The sequence below is a fragment of the Periplaneta americana genome, chromosome 4 (genome assembly GCF_040183065.1).
Source record: "Periplaneta americana isolate PAMFEO1 chromosome 4, P.americana_PAMFEO1_priV1, whole genome shotgun sequence".
NCBI lineage: Eukaryota > Metazoa > Arthropoda > Insecta > Blattodea > Blattidae > Periplaneta > Periplaneta americana.
In genome coordinates this window covers 62,311,513-62,337,834 of record NC_091120.1, presented here as the reverse complement: position 1 = coordinate 62,337,834, position 26,322 = coordinate 62,311,513, and the positions used below count along the sequence as shown (strand labels likewise).

Sequence of the window (26,322 nt, the reverse complement as noted above, 5' to 3'; positions counted from 1 at the left end):
AAAAATAGGCTACACTTTGATCCCAAACTGTAACTAACATAGATTTTGCATTATTATTTGAAGTTCATGACAGAAATTTAAAATTTAAGGACAACAAATTATTAAAACGCAATATTAATATAATAATCATGGTATTATGCACATTTTCTTAAAATTGGTTATTTAGGAAATATTTAAAAATATTATTATTACATCCTTGCCGACGTATTTAATGTACGATATTTTTAATAAAGGCACATAAAATACAATAGGCCTATTTCTTAAAGTTGGTACGATATTCTACACATTTATTTTTCCAATGTTTGCTATGACAACCTTCATTATTTTCATTTCTTTTCCCGGCACACCGGTCGAAAATGGCTCGCATAGACTATGGCTAGAAGAGTCTCCAGCGATATCGTTACGAAAATTAACTCAACAGAGAGGTGTATACAAGAAATCAGCTTGGGATGCGACAAATTTGTTAAAAACAAATCCTTATAAGACAACAATTGTTCATAAATTCAAAGTCCTTAGGCTTCAATTTTCTAACTGATTTATGGAAATGGATGTTCACAATGGTCATATCGATTAACAGTAGATACTTTTTTTCCGAAGATGTCTGGTTTCATCTGACTAGATAATTATGTGGATGCATGAAACAGTAGACTGCGTGCAGTTCATTGCATTACGTAAAATAGACGTTTTGGTGTGCTATTATTGGCGTGAGAATAATTGAGCCGTCACTTTTGTGCAGTCAATTTCTAATTTCTAAAGATATATTGAAAATATTCTTACTACTTTCTTTCAACAGATTACAGGCAAGGATAAAAAAAATGTAGATATTTCCAAAAAGCCTATGTAACAACTCATACCGCTAGAGCATTTATCAGAACTTCACATGAAATTTTAAAATATGGTGTAATTGTCGTAGTTTGTGGCGTGCTAAGTCCTCCGACCTTAATCTGTATGATTATTATCTGTGATGCAACATAAAAGGAAAACTGTGACGGAAATTCACATACATTTGAATATATGAAAATTGTATTCTCCAGGTTACAGCTTCCATCGATAAAGACGAAATCCGTCGGCTGTCTAGACATCTTTTCAAGGGATATGAAATGTACATTAGAGGATGGTCGATAGTTTCAGCATTTTGCAAAGCTAATGCCCTGAATCACAATTAAACGAGCTGTTACTTGCCCATGTTATTTCGGAACGATAGCGTACAAACCAAAACATGATTCCAGGCGTTCACCCATTAATATTAGTAACATTTTATGTAATGACGAAGGATGGGTAGGGCGGAGAAAATTTCTCCCTGGCACCGGGACCCGAATCCGAGTTTTCAGCTCCACTTGCTGACGCTTTATCCACTAAGCCACACCGGATTCCAGTTCCGATGCCGGAAGGAATCCTCTCAGTTTAAGTTCCACCTCTTAGTTTACCTTTAGTGGCCAACCCTCATGCACTGTGTCACAGATGTGTGACAGTGGCACAATGTCCAACACACTATGTGCAGAGGTGCACTCTTTACGAGTGACTAGTGGACAAAGCGTCAGCACGTAGAGCTGAAAACCCGGGTTCGGGTCCCGGTGCCGGAGAGAATTTTTCTCCTCTCCACCCATCCTTCGTCATATGGTAATGCAGGATTCCTGCACGGAAATATCATACGTACTTCGGTGCAACATAATAATATTTTATGCTCCACCATGCCGAAATGTAGTAATTATACACCTGGTAGTAGCCCTTTAATGCACCTCATTAAAGTACACCTATTCATTATAATTCAATTGTTCAGCCAATGAGAAATCACCATTGTACCATTATAAAACCGCAAGTATCGATTATTTTCGGATATGCAATCCAAAGACAATTAGTGAAACGTCACGGAGGCTGGAAATCCAATACTGTCGCAGAAGGTTATGCTCTGTTACTATAATAATTAGCGTTAATTGTAAATAATATTCAAATAAATTCAATTTGTCATCTCGTTTTTCAATTCTAAATCAATTTCCAGATTATATCAAGACTAATCTTCATGTTATTCTCTAGATTATATCAAGGGCAATGACATTCGTGCCTCGGAAAAAATAAATAATTTCGCGTCTGCGCACATCTCACAAATCAGGTCAGTTCCGTTCGTCACTTACATAAGCATAACATGAAAACTTATGAATAATTTAAAGTTAGAAATATGGTCGAGCATAAAAAGTAGTATGAAACTTGCCTATAATGGTAATTAAGACGCTCGTATGAAAATTATGAAACTCGCTTGCGCACGTTTCATAAACAAACATACTCGCATCTTAATTACTACCATTATAGGCTCGTTGCATAATGTACTATTATGTAATGACAATTTCAAATACAACCGTTCTTCAATATCGAAATTGTACGTGTACTAACAAATTTTAATTGAAGCCCTTTTTCTATGTTTACTACATATAATACATTTGAGTTCGTTGGCGTTCTATGAAATGAAAAGATAAGCTTTCGACTACGAGAAAGAAGTAAAAACGAATATTTCGTAGGGAGTTTTTAATCAGCAGTTTAGAACATCAGTCACGAACTGTAGGTCCTAGAGGGGCATCCAGAGTTCATTTTCCTTATTCATATTCTCTGCTGAAGTCGGGCACGGCAACTAACTTCCGAGAAACACATCGCATCATTTCTTCTTAATTCAGAGACATATTCTCACGAAGAAGCTAGTGAAATTAATAACAACGTATATCATATTCTTATGGTAACTTCTCCCACTACTTTATCATTTCAAATACATATATTACCCATTACTCCCACTTCTACATTATACCGAAGGATTTGTCATTTTTAATTGCTGCTGCAATTAGTTTACTTTTCTCCCTTCCTCCCAAACTCTAACCCTACCCATTTCTGTAGGATGACAAAGTGTTTGAACTTATACTGAGAGAATGGGCAGCCATAATTCGTAGTCATCAGTGTTACGGAAATGAGCTGTGACATTCCTTGTATTCAGTTTATATTCCAAGTTCTGCTATATATAAGGGTGGACTATCAACTATCCAGGTCAAAATCCGCAAGTCTGAAAGTAACTTAACCCTCCTGCCACCAAGGTTTTTTTTACAACTTACTACTACCAAGGAGGGTAATATAATTACTCCAATCAAAATCGTATACCAATCTTTCTTAAGTATTTGAAATATTTATAAATGCATATAAAGAGTCCACTGCAAGAATGATGGATGTCTCTTTCTTGTCGAAAATGAACCAAGACTGTCAATGCATAGCTTAAGACATATACATAGGTTGGATAAAAAGTAATGGCAACACTGTTGTCACGTGACGATGGTGCGTTCGAGAGCTGCCAGCTGTGTGGACAAGAACAAGGACTGTTAGATGAGTTAGTGCAGCCAGCGGCGACAGTACTCCATCAATCTACTGCAGTGTGTAGAACGTTCACTTTCATAGGGATAGTGCGAGTGCCCTAAGACCATCCTTACAAAACTAGAGCAACGTTCCTGCATCAAAATTGAAATGGCACGAGGTCATGGTGCACAAGAATGTTTTCAGGGACTGCGTGAAGCATGTGGCGATGCAGCGTTGCCATATCGCACAGTTGCACGATGGGTTAAAGCGTTCCGGGAAGGCCTTTTGCACTGGTACCAAAGGGAAGGTGACGACTTTCTTGGACGAATCGTCGCTATGGACGAAACCTGGACTCGCTCGTATGAACCAAACTTGAAACGCCAATCAAATAAATGGAAGCATCCCGGTTCTCCTCGTCCAAAGAAAGTGCGCCCTACACAAAGTGCTGTGAAGGAGATGTTCATTTGGCATATGACATTGATGGGGTAATACTGCACCACGCTGTACCTCCAAGGCAGACGGAAAACGTGGACTACTGGAACATCTACCGTACTCACCCGATATGATCCATGCGATTACGATCTTTTCACCAAAGTGAAAGAACCACTGCGAGGGACCCGGTACAATAGGCCTACCAGAGATGAACTTATCCGTGCTTTAGGGCGATCAATACGGAACATCAATAAAGATGGACGCGCTGATGGTGTACGACGCCTTCCAAACATTTGGCAAAAGGTAATAAATAAGGGGGGGGTGACTATATAGAAGGTACGTAAATGTTGTACCCCTGTGAATAAAGCCATGTCAGAAATATCGAACTGTTGCCATTACTTTTTATCCAACCCATGTAGAATGTACATACAGAGTTATATGGCATTAACACTGATAGTCATTGTCCAGTAATGATCGGAAAATCACAGTTAAGCTTTGAGCGCTAAGCATTTCAAAATTTCAATTGCTTCTCCTGCAAAATGTATTCCAAATGATATCCATCATTCTTGCAGTGGACTCTTCATATATTATTGATTATGGACTTCAGAAAATGTGAAAATTTAAAGTAATTTTCCTCTTTTTAAAAATACAATGTGATTCAAAAGTCTCTTTCCATTTTGTTCATAGCCTATATAAAAATTAATGAATTTCAAAATATATTATTGGTGACACTTAGAGAAAACATATCCGTAAAATTGAACTAGCAACCCTTCCATTTCAAGGAAAACTCCTCAATGCTATATAGTTTTGACAAGGTAGAAAACAAATTTACAAGCAATGAAAGTCACACTACAATAAAATAATTTGGAAAACATTCAAGATATTTGTTGATATATAAATACTCCAATACCACCTACACAACCATAAACATCTGTAAGACATTTGTTTATAATAGGCTAAAATATTTTTAATTCTGCATGAACACGTCACGAGACATAGCTCACAGAAGGAAAGGTGAATTACGAGAAAAAGATGCATGCTCTTTTATTATTTTACTAAATTCCTGAAATTCTTAAAAAGACATTCAATAATACAATGTAACATCCTACTATACATTACGCAAATCTGTGTTACATTTATATTCATTTATGAGCACTGCAGAATTATCCCCGTATTTGCATCACATTTTTTTCCTTGCATGTATTTGTATAATTGGACACAGACATTCTGGAAATTTCATGTTTGGTTCTGTAATGATATTTGTGCAGTAATCACAAACACACAGGACATAACGTAATGTTTCTACACGCTGGGACCCCCAAAAGCTCAAAATCAATCCCATACTGATTACCATGACAGACTTTCCCCAGGGAAGCGAAGGGAACGCCACGTATGCCTCTCTCAGTGTTGTCATGGAAATAGTGTTTCAGCTATGTCCCATATGTCTCTCTCATCAAAGGAAACCCACACTGCAACTGTGGCGAATATACTTGTATTAGCTTACAGATGCATCTATTTCAGGCAAATATACTTGTTTACTAGACGTTTGGTGAGGTATAAGTTGTTCTCCGTTTTTTGCTTTCAAACAAATGCCAGGAAGAAACCTAAAAGAAATGGGCCACGAACATAATCCCTCTTCCAAAATTATTTTCTCATATATTTCTTAACTCATAGGCTAATTTATAAATTATCTACTTTCACGTTCTTCGAACATTAGCTTCGCCGTCGATATTCACTATAAATCTTGATATCTGTCGATCAGTCTACCCTCTCCGGGCTGTCTCATGTGCTCACAATATTTACGCTAATTCTATTCAAACTTATTAACATTATGATGATACCAGTTAATAACTACTGTTACACATTTAAAAATGGCGGACTTCTCTGCACAAGCTTACTTTCAGTTCAGCTGAATCTAAATATTAAAAGCATTGGCGGAGTTATGGGGGGGGGCATGGCGGGGCTCAGCTCCCTCCAAACTTGTCTGAAATCTTGTTTTTATTAACGTTAGAAAATATTAAATTCAAAAGACTTTTTTTGCTTTTGTTTATGATTAAGTTCCTGTGCTGATATTAACGAATTAATGTCTTCAGATCATGTGTCTGGATATAATATGTTTTTTAAATTTTTGAATGTATAAGAATTTCTATACCTCATATGAGGAATGGAAGCACTGTAATGTTTCTTTTGTAACAGCCTGTACTCATGTGTTAGAAGTCTGTAGGTGTTCAGGCCGCTACTTGGAGAAATATGAATAGCATACTGCACAATAATGCAGAAAAAAAGTAATACTGGTATAATCTTTAAACTTAATGACGAGGTTAAATAAAATAATTAGAGTTTAAATTTCATATGATATCTTCAGGAAGCTTAATTTATAAAGTTTCTATTAGCACTGTCCCGTAGTTTTATTGATGTAGGCTATGCATGTGTTTCTGTACGAGAGAGAAAAAGAGAGTGATTGTTTTAGATCATGCCCTATTATAATTTGTAGTAGATCTACAATTCAAGCCCTACAGAATCCGGTTCAAAACATCGCGGATATGGATGTAACACTGTAATAAACATGTCCCCACCCGAAATAGTACATTATGTAACGAGCCTGTAATGGTAGTAATTAAGACGCAAGTATGATTATTTATGAAACGAGCGCAAGCGAGTTTCATAATTTTCATACGAGCGTCTTAATTACCATTATAGGCAAGTTTCATACGACTTTTTATGCTCGACCATATTTCTAACTTGAAAGTATTCAAAATTATGGTTATGTGCGAACTGACCTGAATTGTGAGATGTGCGCAGACGCGAAAGTATTGATTTTTTCCGAGGCCGAATTTCATTGACCTTGGTACAGAATAAGATGAACATTACTCTGGTATAAACTGAAAATTGATTTAGAATTGAAAAACGAGATGATATATTGAATTTATTTGAATATTATTTACAATTAACGCTAATTATTATAGCAACAGAACATAACCTTCTGCGACAGTATTGGATTTCCAGCCTCCGTGACTTTTCGCTAATTCTCTTTCGATTGCATATCCGAGAATAATCGATACTTGCAGTTTTATAACGGTACAAAGCTGACTTGTCATTGGCTGAGGTTTTATAACGGTACAAAGCTGACTTGTCATTGGCTGAACACCTGTACTTTAATGAGTAGGTGTACTTTAATGACATGCATTAAAGGACTGCTACCAGATGTATAATTACTACATTTGGCATGGTCGAGCATAAATACCTTTATTAAATGATCATATCCCGATATATTGTATTGTACCACGGTCAAGCTATAACAGGGGGAGGAGGTAAATGATGTCCCCCATAACACCGTTATATGGAGATTCTATGGTTTTGCTCTCCCCCCCCCCAAGGGAATAGTTCTCACTCCGCCTATGATTAAATTCTTCCTTAGATACAATAAAACGTTATTTAATGCACTGGGGAACTAAATAAACTGCAAGTTCAGAGGACTAACGGCATCAGCAGCTCGGTTCCTGGTTCTAATGAGTGCATAATTCAAAATTAAAATAGAGGCATGAAATAATAATCTGCCGTCCTTCATTTAATTCTGCTAATCCATTCGATTATCACTTCTGTTTTCAATCAGAGAGAAACTAAAGAACCTTAAGTTCACAGGGCTATTTAACAGCTGGATCTATAGCTCTAATGAATGACTATGTAATTCAAAATGAACTTGGAGACATGAAATAACAGTCTGCTCGCCATTAAAATAACTCCGGGTCCACACCTATTTGGTTCGATTATCGTGTCTGTTTTCAAGCACAATGGAACTAAATAAACTACAAGTTCACAGAGCTATTTAGCAGCTGAATCCCTGGCTCTAAAGAGTATACATTTCAAAATAAAATTGGAGGCATGAAATAATACTATGCTTACCATGAGACTAACTCTGGGTCCACCACTATACGATTCGATTATCGCTTATGTTTTCATACGCAGTGGAACTAAATAAACTACAAGTTCACAGGGCTAACGGCTTCAGCAGCTGGGTCCCTGGTTCTAATGAGTGTATAATTCAAAATTGACATGAAGGCATGAAATAATACTGTCTTTGCTATTAAACTCACTCTAGTTCCATCCCTATTCGATTCGATTATCCCTTCCGATTTCATGCATAGTGGAACTAAATAAACTACAAGTTCACAGAGCTAACGGCGTCAACTGCTGGGTCCCTGATTCTAATGAGTGTATACTTCAAAATTAACACATAGTCACAAAATAATACTCTGCTTGCCCTTACATTCACTCTGGCTCCATCCCTATTCGATTCGATCACTGCTTCTGCTTTCATGATGTAAAGAAAGGGTTCTTTAAATATTGTACTAAGGTATGACTCTTGGTCATTTGATCCCTTTCTAGACAGGATAGATGCAAAAAACTCTAATTAATGATCTTGCATCTTTGATGAGACTAGTGGTAAGCCATGAAAAAAGAATCTACGGTCCACCCATCATGACAATGAATCGATATGCAGTAAAATCTGATAGGGGGAACGGGAGTACCAAGTGTAATCATTCCCCCAAATACAGTCTTTGTTCATAAAAGATTCTAACAGTGCTCATCGGAATTTAGACGAGCATCTTCAGTGTAGAAAGTTGCCACTTTAGTCGCTAGGCCAGGCCTGCAGAACTGTAGCTCTTGAGAGCCACTGCTTTCCTCCCCTCTTTTACCCCACCCACCCTTTCTACTTGTGCGGTAACAGCGTTCTAGTTACGCTCGGCTGAATCAACATTCATTCTTGGGGCGGAAGTTCATCATCCCTAATAGAAGTGGAGTGAGTCTGACGTCATAGTTCCCCTACTTTGCGAGTTCTGCAGGTCTGTGCTAGACTAACGATGTGCCTCTGTAATGTATTGTAATATAAAACAATAAGATACTGGTACGTAATGTAATACATATGAATAATTTAAATGAAGCGTGATAAAACAATACTGTTGGCCAATGGCATAGCTCAGGCAGTAGCGCGTTTCCTAATAATTCGAGACTGTGTTTGGACATGGGTTCCAATCCCACTTGGACTAATTATTTAATTGAATAATTTACAAATTTTTCGCGACTCGAAAGCAAATGGCAATTTATTGAGCTCATCTCAATATTAAGAAAATATTTTTCGACGCTAGATTACCCGGTATCTGATACAGCCTCCTTAAATAACATTAAAAAAACTTCAATATCTTTCTCCTAAATCGTATAAAATTAAATAATACTGTCCTTACGTTCATATTTGGTACAAATCTCTGAAATCTCGCTTAATGAAAGCATTTATCAGGACTATGAATCGAATTAATAAATCTGAAATCACTTGTTGGTAATGTTTCAAGTTGAAAATACACTTCACTTTAATAGGATTTCATTATACAGTGAATAAAAGTGTAAGCAATTTAGTAATCATAACGCTAGATAAAAAAATTGTAGCCTAGAATGTAGCCACAAACGCTGATTGATCATGTTCTATTGTTGTTCTTGGCAGGAGAAAATAACTTAAATATAGCACGGAACATGGAAATTAAAAATAAATGAAGGAACGTCAACATTCTACATTATTGGTTAAAATGCTGAAGGCAATACGACAATGAATTCAGTTTTTCCTACGGCGATAAATGCTGTTTATAAAGAAAACTGTTTTGACATGACCGTGAACGTTGTTATGCTTCAGAGATGTAAAATATTTTAATTATTCAACTTGCCTTGAAATGTGTTTTAACTCTCCTTCGATGTACTGGGCTTCTAAACCAAATACGTGTACATAGAAGCAACAATTTACGAGTACAGTTAGAAAGAATCTGCACCATTAATATTGTTAGAAATACTATGTAAATTTGTATGATACAAGGCTAATCTAAGACTGGATGTAATGATTTGAAGAAGACGCGACACTTCTATAACATTGTAGAAGAAATGGCAAAAAAAAAAATATAAACGAGGGCATAGAAACTGGCTGATTTGAAAGGAAAAAAAGAAAATAGTGTGCAAAACTTATCTAAATAAGTGGGTGTTATTCATGAAGCATTTCAGATCTGTTTCATTAAGCTTTACATTGCACCAACGAATGACTATAGATCCTGAAAATTGAACTGTCCACGGCCTTCTTCAGAAGACGTTACGTCTTCGTGCATACAAAATTGAATTCGTACAGAAGTTGAAGCCGAATCATATCCCTATGACATATGAGTTTGCTTTCGCCATGCTGAAGGCCTCGACGACAACGGATACTTGTTTCCTGGCACACGAAAGGACATAATGTACTTGAATGCTTCATGAGTGACGCATACTATATTTGTTATTCAGACACGCCCTTAACTCCTATCCTTTTCCTTTCATATGAGTTTTTTCAAGCAACATTTTGTTTTTTGTTATCTCTCCGATGGCTACTGTCAGAATTTCGTCTGTACTGTCGCAGGAATCTTAAAGGCAGTAGCAACACTGAATTTTGTGATATATAACGAACGCCATTTTGACTCATGTTTGACAACTGTCATCATTCAGAATTGCAGTGATGCCATCATCGGCATTTGACAAGTTCTTATGTATTTTGCTGTGAACATAATTTTCCGTCTGTGCATTATACGCTGACTTTAAGGACTTGGTTGTTCTGAACCGACGCATGCGATGTGCGAAGCTCGTCTCGTACAAATCCGGACTACACGAGAGATAGTGAGTGGTTTCTATAACTGCGAGATGCGAGGTCTGCGCACCTCGCAACTATAGAAACCACTCACTATCTCTCGTGTAGTCCGGATTTCTGCGAGGCGGGTCTCGCATCTCGCACGTCGCATGCGTCGGTTCAGAAAAACCAAGGCTTAAAACACGTTCTTATTGGTAGTTTTCATTTCGGACATTGTCTATTGTAAATATTTTATGAAATAAATCCAAACATATTTTCTTCTTTAATTATTTCCTGCATGTGAAATGAAATTGAAGTATAAAATCTTCGGAAAACGTATTATGTATTTCTCGTGTTAAATTTTTTAATTACCTCCTTAACATGTTTCTGAATGTTAACGAGGAAATGTAAAAATTTAACACGAGAAAGACATAATACGATTTCCGAAGTGATATAGTGTTAAAAGTTGTGTAACCAAGATGTATATAATATCTACTAAATCTGAAATGCTTCAATATTTAATTATTATGAAGCAGTATTTGACGGCCAGAATTTTTTCATTCTTGACATTGTCACAAGTATACAAAATTTGGAGTATAAATAAGTACGCTTTAAATTGAAATGCTGTTTGAATTTAAAACTTGTAAATTCAATGCAACAGCACGTTTTCTGCCAGGAGTCTTCCACTAACACGAAGTTCTGACTTCTATTTCTGAAGTGTGAATTCATCTCAAGAAACTTGTAAAGTTCTGATTCGTACGAACAAAACTTTATTGTTGTTTTCTTAAACCAAATCCACGAACTACTTTGAATATCGTCTACATCTCTAAAAGTTGTCTTTATAAAAATTCCTGCCTTCTTGAAGTCATTTATATTAAGAGAAAGTTACGTTAGAATCATTCGTTAGATGAGAAAATACATTTACAATAATTATATCTCTAATAAATATTCGATGCTGTAAGTAGGCCTATGCACAGGTAGTTAATTCGATATGTTATTGTTAATGGTTTAAATTAGAGCTTGAATGTTCGTGTGCGTCGATACGAAGGTTGATCATTCAGTAAGATTTACCGTTCTTCCTTAGGGTCTCATAAACAGGATGGAAGAAAACGTACTATATTAATTCACAGAGGTAATACATAAAGTCAATGCGAACAAATTTTGTCAAATAAGTTTTTTGATACGTTCAGTAGTTTTGAGAACACGAAATGTAACGTCTTACAACGCTGCAAAGAGTAGCAGTGCTCCTTGAGGTCATTGCTATGCAGTGGGAATGAGTATGAAGCCTTGGTTTTTGTGAACCGACGCATGCGACTTAACCAAGGCTTAGCTCTACTTCGCAAGACTTGCGAGAGGAGAATGTAATAAAAAGACGTCCTAATAGAAGCCATAATTTTGAACGGTATTTATAATTTTTCATTACTATTTTCATATTTAAATAGTTTCCTGTATAACCACTACTATTATAAATAAGTTGCTTTTCTCGTTGAGATTCTTGGAAATCTTTGTTTCTTTGATATTCTTATACCTCGATACGGAAGCACTTGCGCACATCATTTTATTACGAAAAAAATTCATTACGTGTTCTTTATCACATCTGAGAATTAGAATGTGTTACTCTGGAACACCCTATCTGTACAGAAAATGCTTATATTTACTCATTCTCTTGCCCTATCTAACACGATGGACATTGCCTTCAGCGACTGAACAATTTTTATCGAGATTGAGGATAGCAAATAAGCTCCACCCTCAACCATTCAGTCAGCCAGAACCACACCTATCCATATCACCCTTGTTTAGATTACCCACCACTCCCATAACATGACCCGAGGGTCGATAGGGCCATATTTTATTGGTCGTCGTACAGCCACTTGGCTCCTAAATTGAGACAAATCATTCCGCCTGTAGTTTTTTCACGCTTTTGCTAACGAGCTAGGGCAAACTAAAACGAATTACGAACCTACATATTTCCTAGTCGTAAATTCAGAAATTTCCCAAAGTAATGCGTTTGCAACTAGGTACCTCAGCTTTCTCGTGCCGTTTCTCTGGACGACCTTACTCGGACTACCAATCGCTTAATCTAGGCAGGGCTACGTTCCCTCGACTAGTGAGGATAGTGGCGTACAGCCGGTGAAATGGATAGTTGGAGAACGTAAACACACCTCAGCCTGTTTCCTTCCCTTACAGGCCAACTACACGGGGAGATAATGAGCATGTGACCTTGCGTGGCTGTTTACATTCTCCATCGATTCATTGCGCTGGCTGTATGTCTCTACACCTGGCCTCAGCTTGGCTATCATCTTAGGCCACACTTCCCCGCTGCTGTTAAACTACGTTTGAAATTTATGCTCTATGACATCTCTCACTCCTTATGTAGTAAGTCTACCTATTATATTACGATCATGTTAGACTGTTTCCCTTCATAATTCTTCTATATTCCTTCAATGAAACGGCGACAAATCACATGCCCTAGCGACTTGGAGTTCACAGTTCCACAGCCTCAAAATCCCTTTACAAAACGTGAGTTCGTTTTTTTTTTCTAATTTTTTTCGCCCCTCATTTGATTCATTTCATTTCATTCCATTCTATCACTGTTTCAGCTCCCAATTTTTTTCTTTCCTTTTCCACTTTGTCAAACAGATTTGCAGATATTTTCTGCAGTTTCAAGTGAGATTTTGGTTTTCTTCCGAACAAATTAATTCTAGAAACATTGAGCAGTAAATTTATGTTACTTGTATGTATGATGTATGTATGTTTTTTTCTAATTCTTATTAGTCTTGGTTTTTCTGTACCGACGCATACGACGTCCGAGACCCGCCTCGTACAAATCCGGACTAAATAAGAGATAGTGAGTGGTTTCAATAACTGCGAAATACGAGGTCTGCGCAACTCGCAGTCATAGAAACCACTCACTATCTCTCGTGCAGTCCGGATTTGTGCGAGGCGGGCCTCACACCTCGCAGGTCGCAAACGTCGGTTCAGAGAAACCAAGGCTTTAAAGTACAGAAAGGATTACTCATTCATGCGTGTAGCGTAGTAGAAGCTATTCTGTTTTCCTAATTGTTTCAGAATGATGTACATCAGATTTCTGAGACATGCAACAAATAATTTTGAACATTTCCAAAGAAGATAACCTATTTATAGCCGAGTATTTCGGAACAATCTCCCGAAATGACAAAACTGCACCGGAGCAGAAATAGGACTCTTGTGACACAGGTAAGATGTATTCATTTTTACGTTGTTTATAAACATTGTAATGAGATTTTAGAAAGTAAATTTACTACTGTAGAAACTGTAGTTTATTTTGCGGTAACTGTGCGATGCGTACGAGTATAAGAAAAATTGCCACTGAACTTGTAGTGCGAGGGAAGCGATATACATGGAGGATTCTATAGTAACATATTACAGCTCATGCATTTTGTCAAGACACTCGCGATGCGCAGTAGGGAAACAACGTTTCTGTGAAGAGGTAGGAGTAGAAGGGAAGGTCGGGCGTGTGTCTACCGAGTTCAAGGCAAAGGCTAACCCATTTCCTTATAATTAGTAAGTAGACTCGTCCGATCTCGTGCGCAGCTCTGTAGGAAGAATGGGAGAGTGTTTGGACATAATGCATGAGCTGTACTTTTAATAACTGTATTTTAAATATGTAAAATTCAGAAGTAGTAGAGCATAACTTAGAAACTGTTTCTTCTGACCGCAAGAAGAATATCTTGAAGAGTCGCTTATTGTTACCACACAATCTCTTTATCTAAAAATGTATTTCTTCCACCATTCTTTTTCGGCCTTACTGCCTCCTATTATACGAACTTATGTACAAGTCAGTGCTCAGAAGAGGACGGTATATCTTTGAAATAACACTAGACATACCGTCACTGTGAGCCTCCACGCTTGTGTTGTTAGCACGATGCAAAGCCAAGACGTCAGAGGAAAATTAGGTCTAAAAGGCAAAATTAAAGCACTTAGTCCCTTCGAACGGAGATATATTTCCGCCCAGCCGAGAACCGAACTAAGAAACATTTGGTTGAGAAGTGCGTACGCTATACACAGAGCCCAGCGAGAGACACATTTAAGCCTTCGTTTTTCTGAACCGACCATGCGACGTGCGAGATGCGAGGCGCGCCTCGCACAAATCCGGACTACACGAGGATTGTGAGTTGTTTCTATAGTTGAGAGATGCGCAGACCTCGCACCTCGCAGCTATAGAAACCAATTACTATCTCTCGTGTAGTCCGGATTTGTGCGAGGCCGGTCTCGCATCTATCACGTCGCATGCGACGGTTCAGAAAAACCAAGACTTAAACATATTCTTTTTCGCAATGGCAGGACTCTTAACTTTCCGTTATTCACAAATCTACGAGCGTGATTCACAGATGTAATTAGTGAAAATAAGCATACGGTTATCACTTAGTACTTAGTTCGTCAGAGATTGTTTAGATTGCATCACAAGTGTTGTGTCTATATTACACTTTTAATGGATGATGATGACGGAGAATTGTTTGGATGCCACATGGGAACCGGAGTACTCGGATAAAACCTGTCTTGCCTAGACCACGGACTTTCGCAACACAAGTTATAAATTCAGGTTAAATCAGGATTTGAACCCTAACTCTGGCTTATAAGCCAAGCGTGCTAAAACAGCCAATTTGGGGAGCCTTATGTATCGATAACTTTATTGGAAACGGTACACAAGTAATGTTGCATCAGCTATGGTTTTCGTTTCCAAAACATGATGCTCCCTCCTATCCGTTTGCTTTGCACACTTCCAATCCCCTTCAAGTTTCTGACAAAGTTATGAATTGTAGAACAAATATGATCTTTGACACCTGAAAAATTCTCTGCACGGATTCGTTCTGCTTATAGACCAGAATTAATAAAAGATCAGTGAAAAGCGTTTGTTGTTGTGTAGTAAACCGAGAAACATCCATTTGAAGGACACGATCACCACAAAAGAAATTCTCACTCGCATGGTCAGACTATCAGATCAAGCAAGAGACTAAACTGCTTTCCTTAGGACTTGTTGAGTCCAACTATCTTTCTTCGTCATATTGTCATCTCTGTCCTTGATCTTTGCCAGATTACATAGCGCGAGACGCGTAAGGGAATCATACACAGCAGTGTGCAGTAGTGCCGCTTAGCGATAAGTCCGTACATATATTGATGGATCTATGAAACTCTGGCGCCATTGAGGTCGACATAGTGCAAAACAAGGTTATTTGGATTATCGCCATCTTGTGTGCACAGCTGTTTTCACGACAATATTATGTAGGTTATGTTGAATATTCATGAATTACCGGTACTTGTTTGTTGTTAGGAATATTGTATGTATTACAAGAGAATAATTAAATCCTGAAATCGGTATAAGCTCTTTAATTAATTCAAGATCAGCCATAATGAACTTTCAGTTATTGAAAGAGAAGCTTGTTTAATGCATGGATTAAGTGGAACTTAGAGATGGGTTAAATTATAAAGTTTGCGGTTTAAGTGTACATTACATATTATTTTAGAAGGAAAGCATAATACGTTAACGAGCAAGTACCTTACAGACAAAACTTTATGCAGCTACTGGTTTGCAATACTTCTAAAAATGTTGTGTAAACAGATATCCATTACTTTAATTAAATGCTTCTACATAACAAACTTCCATATCAAAAACAAACATTACCTTACAGAATTAAAGGCACTACCAACTATCTATACACACTATACCCAACTTTAACTCAATTCTAAGGTTCAAATAATATCAACCACCGGCGTAGATCAAGAATGATGAGCCTATGTTCTGACTCCAGGGAGTATGAGTTCGAATCCCGCTTAAACTGATTATCTGGTTGGATTAAATAAGAGATTTTTTCTAACTGTTAAGGCTGTAACTGTTTGCACCCAACTGCAGAAAATTGCAATATGGAAATTTCAACAGCAAAATCTAAAGTTCTGGCCTTTTTAGGAAATGACCCAGTTCGTAATAAAATTGTCATTGGTAATAAAAATATTATAACAAATTAAACAATTTAACTACCTCAGATATTAAATCGCTTATGAACAAGAAAAATGCCGCACTTGAATTACGGAGACTTTGTCCATATGATATTCCTGAACTGTGAATGACATTGTAAGTTATTTATCGAACTGCCATCCGCTCGGCAGAAGACCAGATGGACAGTAAGCTTGAACTCAGCTGAACTGTACGTCTGTGCAGTGTACGTTAGCTGAACATGTTGCCACGTCTCTCACGCCAGAATATTAACAAATTTAAACACGCACTATTATTTAATTTCACGAAATCGTAATAGAAGATACAAATATTTATTTAAACTAATATTAACTCTTAGCTATACTGATGTAATAGTTTTCGTAATTTTATAAGCAGTATAACGCAAATAAAATAAGGAAAGGAATGTTTTTTTTTTCTGGAAAAATTATGAAGTTTTGACCCTACGTTGTATGAACATTTTTTGATCCTGTAGACCGTCTCCGACGACTGTAAAAAGAACGGCACTTATACATCTTACACCCTGTATAATATTGCTGATTAAATCCATCTATCTACAAAGATTGACCGCGACAGAAATGAAATTTGTGATACGTACTGCAGGCTACTTCAGAACAGATCACAAGAAAAACTCTGAAATTATGAAAGAATTACAAATTGAACCAATCATAGATTATTTACAAACCTATAGAAGAAATTGGAAATCTTATGTAAGAAGAATGAACCGTATCAGAATACCTCGTCAGATCCTAAATTACCAACTAGCGAGCAACAGATCCTTAGGTCTACTTTTCAAACGTTGGATGGAGACAGTTTCTTCTCATCCAGTGACCCAACCAATTCCTTTTTCTCTTTCTGATCAGTTGCAGCATCATTCTTTCTTCACCCACTCTTTCCAACACAACTTTGTAATAAATTACAAGTTAATTTTAATTTATTGGTCTGATCCAATATTTTGGGTTTACCCTACAAAACAATTTAGGTCACAATATAATTTAAAATGAAAAATTATATAAACATTTTTCAAACAAAAGAGATTAAGACATAAGAAAAAAAATAGAACCTAGTGCAATTTAAATTGAGTGTACACCATAAAGATGCTGGCGAAATATCCCTACAGAAAATGTTATTATGGTGGTGACGATGGCATCTTGAAGATTTCTCTTCAGCTTGTATTTTTCCCTCCACTTTACAAATGTTTTCGGAATGGTGCTTCTCGCTCCGAAGAAGAGACCGGTAACTGTGATTTTTTTAATGTTGTATTTCGCTGATAGGTACTGAATCATGGGCTCGTAGATTTTCTCGTAAAGCTGAACTTGTATTCGTCGTTTCAAATAATGAAATACATATAAAGTATTAATTATAAGAATTAAAGTTATTCTTATTGACTAAGAGTAACGAATGACGTCACAATTTACTAATTTGTTTATTTACATTCAAAACAATTAACAGTAGGGCTTTTGTGGATTTGTGTGATATGATTATGTCGGCAATGTGCTTAATAATTAAGTTTGGCTCGTAGTACTTGTGTGTGGTGTTTTAACATGCATCCCACGTCATGCAAAAGTTTTATGTCGCGCTTCCTGTTCAAAAATAGTACACTATATATTCTCACTATAAACACGCAGAGAAACTCGTTAACTTTACCAGTAGGCCTACTCTTTCACTATTTCTACAGAACCATACTTGTTAATCAGCTGATGTGGAAACAGTCTACAAGACATTAATAATGAACAGGAATATAACCTTCTTAAACAGTAGAAAAACCTGTATGATACAAATTAATAAGTAACCAACACTAACAATTTTGTAGATCAGAAGCAAAAACTTAGTGCAGAGATAGAAATGCTGAAGAATGCTATATGAACTATTCATATTCGGAAAGTTTTGTAGAATAAAACGGAACAAAGCAGATTCATTCTACAAGAAGGCCACCGGAACTTACAGCAATATCTGATTTCACGTATTTGTTAAACTCCCTTTGTTTCCACTGCAAATATATTTGATTACTGTCTCAATAGACGCTATATCATTACTAAAATTAGCGATATAGTTAATCTATCCATTCTGTGAATCAGATCTGTTTGCGAACAAACATTTACTAAATTGTTTAAAGTGAAATCTATATCCGAAATTTCTCCATTTCCCTTTCTGTACATAGTGTTCCAGTTGTTGATCGCTACATATACAAACACAACGTTTATTGATTCACAATTTACGTTAAGTGGTAATAAACTCTGTGAAATTGCTGCTTAACTTTCCGACGTCCAATTTTATTACCGAATGTTAGAGATATAAAAGCTAACATAAAACGATGATATTAATCTGGAGTAATAACATCAGTTTGTTATATTATGAATTACTATAACAAATGATCTCAAATCAAGATCTTAGCTTAATAAGCATTAAATTGCATGCTATTAGAAATTTATGTGAATTATTAATGAACAGTGATAAACTTTTATGTACGCTAAGAGAAAATGCTGTGATCAATGCTACTACACTCAGGCACGCGATGTGTGATGGTTATCAAAATCAGACAGATGGCTTGGGTGGCATCCATGAATCCGATCGCTGATACGTGGGCATCCTGTCTCAACCTCTAATAGAGCCATGTCCCATCTCTCAAACGAGTACTCTGATAAGCCCCAGGGCTACCGTACTACCTCCAAAACTTGATCCCAGTCTATTTTCAGTATTGCGGATAATAGTTGAAATAAGTGGGAGGTGGAGAGTGTTGGTTGAGTGATAGAAGGAAATGGAGTACCCTGAGAAAAATCCTCTACGACTCCATTGTCTACCATAAATTCCATCCTATTCTGTCCGCGGATGAAACCCGATCCGCCTGGATGTAAAGACCAGTGCACTAGCACGTATGCCACAGACGCGGCGCTATAACTTCTTATTCTTAAGACTTAAATAGATATCCCTGGTGCAATATATTCAATTTATCTTTATAAAGATATATCTTCGGAAATTATTACAGTGCATAACTGAAAGAATAATGAAGTTCTATTTGGAACTCTACACATAGGCTAACTAAAAAAAAAATACCTCAATTGTTCTTCTGGAATGAAATGTAAATATGATTTACTAAATAAATATTTCAACCTAAAAATTGTGCATCTAGAACATTTATAGCAGGACTACGAAAATGTCATTTGCCAAAGTGTGAAATACGTAAAAGCTGTCTTAACGGAATTCCAATGGACTGGAATTTATAAAGATATATTCAACTTTTGCGTAACAAACAGTACAGACATGTACCATATGCAACCAATAAAATTGCAGATTCATATGATTTGAAATTGATTATAAGTCTACTACGAACTCCTGAATACAGTACACGAGTGTACAAATATAATGTAATTTGAACACTAAGAAGAAAGGAAATCCAGACTATATTATGAAGGATGTAATCCGTAGATCATAAAGTTTGCTTTAGTTAAGATCTACATCAGTTGTTCAAATGGAAATTGTATAGGGTCATCATTTTATTTTTACTTCAATATTTATTGTACCTGAGGTTTTTAATGTACGTCACTCCCACCCCCTCTATTAATGAAGTTCAATCGTCCTCCATAAATAACCAAGGCCGTATATGTAGTCAAGGTCGCCTTATGGTGATAGTATACAGTATTGAGTTAGTGAATATAGTTACGTTCCAGAAATATCTTCGCATTTTCCAGTGAAGGAAGAGCTTTCAATATTGAATCATATATTCGCACAGATACTGTGCGCCCGTTTATTTACGTCACATCCCGCTTTCCCTCCACTTGCTTCTGCTCGCCCCTCTGTAAAGGCTAGTGGTTGGGCTGTCTTAGCCCTTTTCTGAAAACATTTTCTGTTAAGAATTGGACTTCTACGTAATATTGTACAACTGTTTAAAATAACTTAAATAAAAAGGCCTAGTTAAGTGGTTAACTGTCACGTGATTTCCCCCCTTTCCTGCGACATAACCACTTCGACGGATAGTAGATGGCAATCTGAGTAATTTTATCTTTTCGGATCGGACAGAAGTGAAGATTGAATTTACAGTATGTAAGGTATTCTTTTATTGAGTAGGCACGAAGAACGAAACTGGAAATTGTAATTAGGTACATTAGTCTAAAGTGAGATTATGTGCACAAAAGAACTGAAGGTTGTATCGAAATGAACATCCACCATTTTAAAAAATGTGTTTAAATATCCAGATTATGATTATTTTTCAAATTAAATTCACTCTCTATATTTTACGCTAATATGCTGTAGAACTGTAGACTGTATAAATGTACACGGCACAATGAATACATCTGCATGGAGAGCTCAGTTCGTGAGTAAAAGCACGTATTGTTAATACTGTACTGTATTTTGATTGAAGAAAACTTAATGAAAATTATCAAACTCAAAATCGTGATATTTCCTAGTTCACGTAAGTGAGTGAACTACTTTTCTTCCCTCCTATACCTAGTAAAGTGATTTGTTTGTATTTTACGCCAGTATCATCAAACTCCGGTCGTGGAAGGGGAGTAGCAAACAGTGTTTACGGTTCTCAACCGTTAATTCAAATGTACAGCCAGGTTAATATTAGAAATATTAGCAAAATAAAATGATGTCTCTGCATAACCGATGTCGACCAGACCTTATTAATTTAGATGACTGATCTCCATTGCAAGGTTTGCGGAATGGTCATGCTTGTTTCATTTAGTACAGCAGCAAGTATTGTGACATGTTTCGTCTTAAGATAAATGTTAATTTTTAATTTAATTGAAAGTAGAAGGGGTCTTGATAGAACTAAGGAAATCTTAATTTACAACTTCAGAGTTATCCGATTGCAATAAGATTTAAGTAAGAATTAGGTTATATTCTTATTTCCCTTTATAATATCATTTTTCTTTACTTTCCGTGTTAGACAGTTTTAAGAAATTATGTATTATTTGATATGAGTACATTTATGCAGGTAAATTTAAGAAAACGTGTAAAAATTCCTGTGTGAACGATTTCCGTTATTTACAGGTTCCGTTATATAAAGGTTTCATTGGATAACAATAATGAGAGTTATGTTAAAATAGTAGAATATGTTGATTTGTAGTAAATCTGACAATTTACAGGTATATTTCAGTAACCAGCAACAAATTATCTATAACTAACAGAAGGGATGTATTTGTCAGCGAAGAAAATTAATTGTGTAGGTCACATTTCATATCGTAATTTTCCAATAAGCAAAGCCGTGACAGCTTTCGTTTACAACCAAATACATTCAACATTTCCTGAATTAGTAGTTAATTCTGAGTCACTCACCTACTGAAGAGCTCTATGTTGAAGAAGACGTATTCCCCGCTGTCCACCATGTTGAGCTCCTCTGCCGCAAGCAATATCTCTCTCACGGTGTTAGGATTAGCACACACCACCACGACTGAAAGCGAAATAACCACCAATTAGCATTCTCTGCAGTTCGATATTTTCAGGGTGCACATCCCATTTATCACAACTTTGCTTCGTACTCTACATGGCTGCGCGGTTACAAATTGCTTTAATAATAAACTCTGCGGGGTAAGGACCGGAACATGAGGCGTCGCAAAACCAAAGCTCAGCGATGAACTCTATCGATCCGCTATCACAAACAGTGCAGTCATCTTCTTCATCTCATAGTTACTCTGAGCAGTTTCTTCCTCGCACTTCTCCATATTCTCCTGAGTCCTGAGTGTATGGTATACTATACCATACTTCATACATGATTATGATAGGCTACAAAATGTATGTGCAAAGACGCGAAGTATAGTATAATATACTTCCATTTGTGCCTTAATTGTAACCTGCACAATTTTTCCTCATGTCAGTGACTTCAAGTGTAGAATTATACTGAACTTTAAAAATAAAACAATAAATGTCTCAGGACTCAGGAGGACATGGAAATTGTGTTCAAACTGTGTACTTAATCCATTACTTTTATTACACAGGAGATTAATAAAAAATTGTCTAACCAAAAATATAGATTACCGAACAAATTTAATTTATACAAATTTTACTAACTATTAACTATTGAAGAAATTTATAAATATAGTTTACTAACTTACTATCATAGACATCAAATAAAACATAACCATTTTCAAAATTTGAAATATTTTAAAATTGAGGGTATTAAAAAAGAAATTTATAAAATTATTCATGATATATATTATTAACAAATGTGTGTATTTTTTACCTTTTATTTCTGTCGACTATATTCATTTTTTTAATTGAATCACTGGCTTCTGTCTTATTGTCAATTTATATTACATGTGTTTTTTCTCTCTTTTTCTCTTTCTTCTTTTTTCTTTGCTCTTGTGTGTTATTTATTGGTTTGAATGAAGTTACTTACAGTATTTAGTAAAGTGTTCTTATAAATTTTATGTTATATTATTGGCTAAGACCACACAGTACACGGGCCTGGCTGTTACGGTAGTGGATAGAAACATTTTTGTTTTATAATTTTAATTTGTACTCACTAGCTAGCTAGTTAGTTAAATAAATTAACTCTGACAGCATAGCCACATTATCTAAATCAGATTTCATAATGTGTCCTGTACTTTAGCTCAAGTGGTAGGGTTAACTATCATAATATTAGCAGCTATTGCATATGTCTAATAAACATGGGTTCGAATCGTAGCAGAGTGAAACTTCCTGCCTCTTCCATTGGGACTGGATATGTGTCCTTTGTTCTCAGTTTGTCGTCATTCATTCATAGTGTTCTACCCAAGGGCAGGTTTTTCACTGCTACCCAGCATTCTTCAATCTTTTATATTTTCTGCGTACCTCTTAGTCTCTGCATATGTTCCATATGCTTAATGTCGTCTATTATTCGATATCTTCTTCTGTCTCGAACTCTTTTCTCTTTCTTCCTTCCAGTACATCATTCAGTAGGCAGTTTCTTTTCAGCCAGTGACCCAGCCAATTTCTTTTTCTGTTCCTGATCAGTTTCAGCATTATTCTTTCTTCACCCACTTTCATAAACACGGTTTCATTTCTTATTCTGTCTCTTTATTTCACACGCTCCATTCTTCTCCATGTCTACATTTCAAGTGTTTCTAGTCGCTTCTCTTCACTTCATCGCAATGTCCATGTTTCTGCCACCATACAATGCCACACTCCATACAAAGCACTTCACTAGTCTCTTTCTTAATTCTCTTTCCAGAGGTCCGCAGAAGATGCTCCTTTTTCTATTAAAAGCTTCCTTTGCCATTACTTTATGCTGGGTTAAACGGTGGTCTAATGCCATGGCGTCAACATGAACAGGAATTCCTCTAATTCTAAATGCCTCAATATACGTAGTTCATAATTCTCAATGTTGTGGTGCTAGGGTGGTGGTAATGGTGATGATCATGATGATGATGATGATAATGGAGACGGTGGTGGTAATATAATAATAATAATAATAATAATAATAATAATAATAATAATATTATTATTATTATTATTATTATTATTATTATTGCATCAGTGGAAGAACCGTGTACAAACAATGAAAAGGGAGATACTTCCAAGATTAGCCTCAGTAGGCCTATATAGACCAAGAGGACACAGAGATCACGGAAGATCAACACATCGATGGAGGGATTAAGGCCATCTTTCTTAGATTATCGTTACAGATCACGATCTAAAACGAAGAAGTTCATGATGATGATGATGATGATTATGATGATGATGATTATTATTACTATTATTATTAATATAAGTCAGCGAAGACGATCATAAAGCGATGACGGTTGTTACATATAAATTAAATTAATCCTCCATTTTGAATCACAGTCAAGAACACAGTCGCTGTGAGTAAGGGTGCATATTAGAGATGAACAACGATCGAGAAAGCAAGACTAACAGCGCCCGCAAAGCCGAAAACCCAAACGACAATATTCTATACGTCGCGTCGTTGACGTAAAGACTGCTTCCGAGTGTTTCGAGACGTCGAGATTGATCACTCCCGAAGTCCCGAACGTCAAGCAGCCTTGAATCGCCACAGTTGTTTATACCTAGCTGAACTTTTATCTACTTTGGCAACTGTTATATATGTATAAACAAGCTAGTAGCCTATTTGAAACATCATCTCTACCTTTCAGTGTATAATAATTCATTCCCCAGTCTTTATTTAATTATTAGGCTCTTATTAAAAGGCTAGGAATTTTCTTTTCATATATTTGAGATTAAATGTGCAATTTCAAGTGGAAAGATATTAACATTATGTTTTATGTCTCTTATAAATTCAAATTTATTTGAGATTTTTTTCTATTTATATAACTATAGATAATATCTTAAAATAGAACCAGAACATTTTGATAACTAAGATACTGTTCTGTTTTGTCTTTTTGTCTCACTTAAACATTTATGTTATTTATTTCAATGATATATGTTATTCAAAGTTACGCAATCTTTCCACGCCGACCAAATGCTATCTCGAGAATGATGAGCGAGACTCGAAGCGCACGAGAATGATGAGATGAGACGAGACTCGAAAGACAAATGCAACGAACACAGCGAGCGAGAGCTACAGTTAGTTTTGTTCATCTCTAGTGCATATGGGTCTTAGAAAGATGAGATGGACGAATGTTCTAGTTTTAAATTTTACTTTGAGCAAAATGGCGTTGAAAAACAATTGGGGAAATGAAGAGATTGTGTGAGGAAAGATTGGAGTGGCAGAAATGGATAAGAAGAAGTTACCCCAGTAAAAGGAAAGAAGAAAAAGACTGAGCATATCTAGCTTGCTGAAATCCATTGCTTATGATGATAATGATTAAAACTGAATTTTAATTTTAAACATGTAAGTGTGCAGTGTCTCACATTCTTTCACAACCACTGTAAATGGCGAATCTCCGACCAGGTAAAAGACTAAAGAAGTCTGGGTCATCCAAAGGATGAATATGAGTAGAAACTACTGAACATGGATAAATAATCTGATCATATGATTTAATAATCATGACCATGATCATTAAAACTGAATAAAATGAAAAGTGTAGTTTAAAATAAGCCGAATATATAGTGATTTCTACTGTTTCGTAGTAGATGAAGAAATGCAGAGCAACGCAAACTTGCTGTTTCCGTGGCGAACAATGCTGGACCATTTGTTTGAGGCATGCGGTGCAGTAAATCAATACTCGTTGAAGTATTTATGAGCCTTCTGCTTGCGTACCTGCTCAGTCGCTCTATTAAAAGGACATCGGTATTCCCTCTGGATTTCTATAGCCTCTATGTGACCCCCAGCAGGGTGACGGTCAGTTTGCGGCTGCACATTCCTCCTGGCGTTTTGGAACTCGTCTATATTATTGATGACGTAGGAACAGACTCCAGATATCATTACGGTGCTTCAATAGCCAATAATGAATCAATCAAAAGATCTATTTAAAACGTCCATTAACTTTCAGACTGGTCTCCATGCGCCAGATATGACAATACATGTCCATTATAAAACTGGAGGTTATAGAAGAGAGATACAGAGTGATTCTTAATATTTCACACAACTACATGCATATGAAGAGTACAGGAAAAGAAAACGAAGTCACATTTCACTGTTTTTACAGTAGAGCAAGTTAAAAGATATTCTACTGTCTTTGAGTTATCATTCTACAAATTTCTTTGGACTAATGAGGTGATTATTCTGTACAGTTAAGCTACACAAATCTACATTATTTTAGTATATTATGATACAAGGTTGAGAAATGCTTTTACAAAATCGAGGAAAAGTTTGAAAAATGAGCAGAGCGAGTTTTTTGATTTGCGAGATTTTGTAAAGCTCTTCGCAAACATATATTGGTACAAGATTTTCTGCACGATCGTATTTTTTAAATTGAAAATACAATATACGCATATTTTGCATTGAAAATTTAAAGAAATATTATTCCAAAGCCTTCGCAAAACTGCACTGTAATGGTAACTAAGTAACAATAAGTGTACTGTAATGGGTCTATTTCCGTACAGTTTAACGTTATGAAGA

The 26,322-nt window shown here is 36.2% G+C and overlaps 1 protein-coding gene and 1 long non-coding RNA gene across 5 annotated transcripts in view; one reads left to right on the top strand and one right to left on the bottom strand.

Moving 5' to 3' along the window:
- LOC138697839 (atrial natriuretic peptide receptor 1-like) overlaps positions 1–26,322 on the bottom strand; it is a 2,249,689-nt gene that overhangs the window by 1,009,990 nt on the left and 1,213,377 nt on the right. For all 3 annotated transcript variants that reach the window (XM_069823402.1, XM_069823400.1, XM_069823401.1), the window contains one exon: positions 21,660–21,774. In XM_069823402.1, coding sequence (XP_069679503.1) covers positions 21,660–21,774 — 115 coding nt within the window. The remainder of the gene's footprint in view (positions 1–21,659; positions 21,775–26,322) is intronic.
- The window catches only part of LOC138697842 (uncharacterized), a 434,418-nt gene that overhangs the window by 277,777 nt on the left and 130,319 nt on the right, over positions 1–26,322 (top strand). For both annotated transcript variants that reach the window (XR_011331625.1, XR_011331624.1), the window contains one exon: positions 13,460–13,606. This is a non-coding gene — a long non-coding RNA (uncharacterized lncRNA). The remainder of the gene's footprint in view (positions 1–13,459; positions 13,607–26,322) is intronic.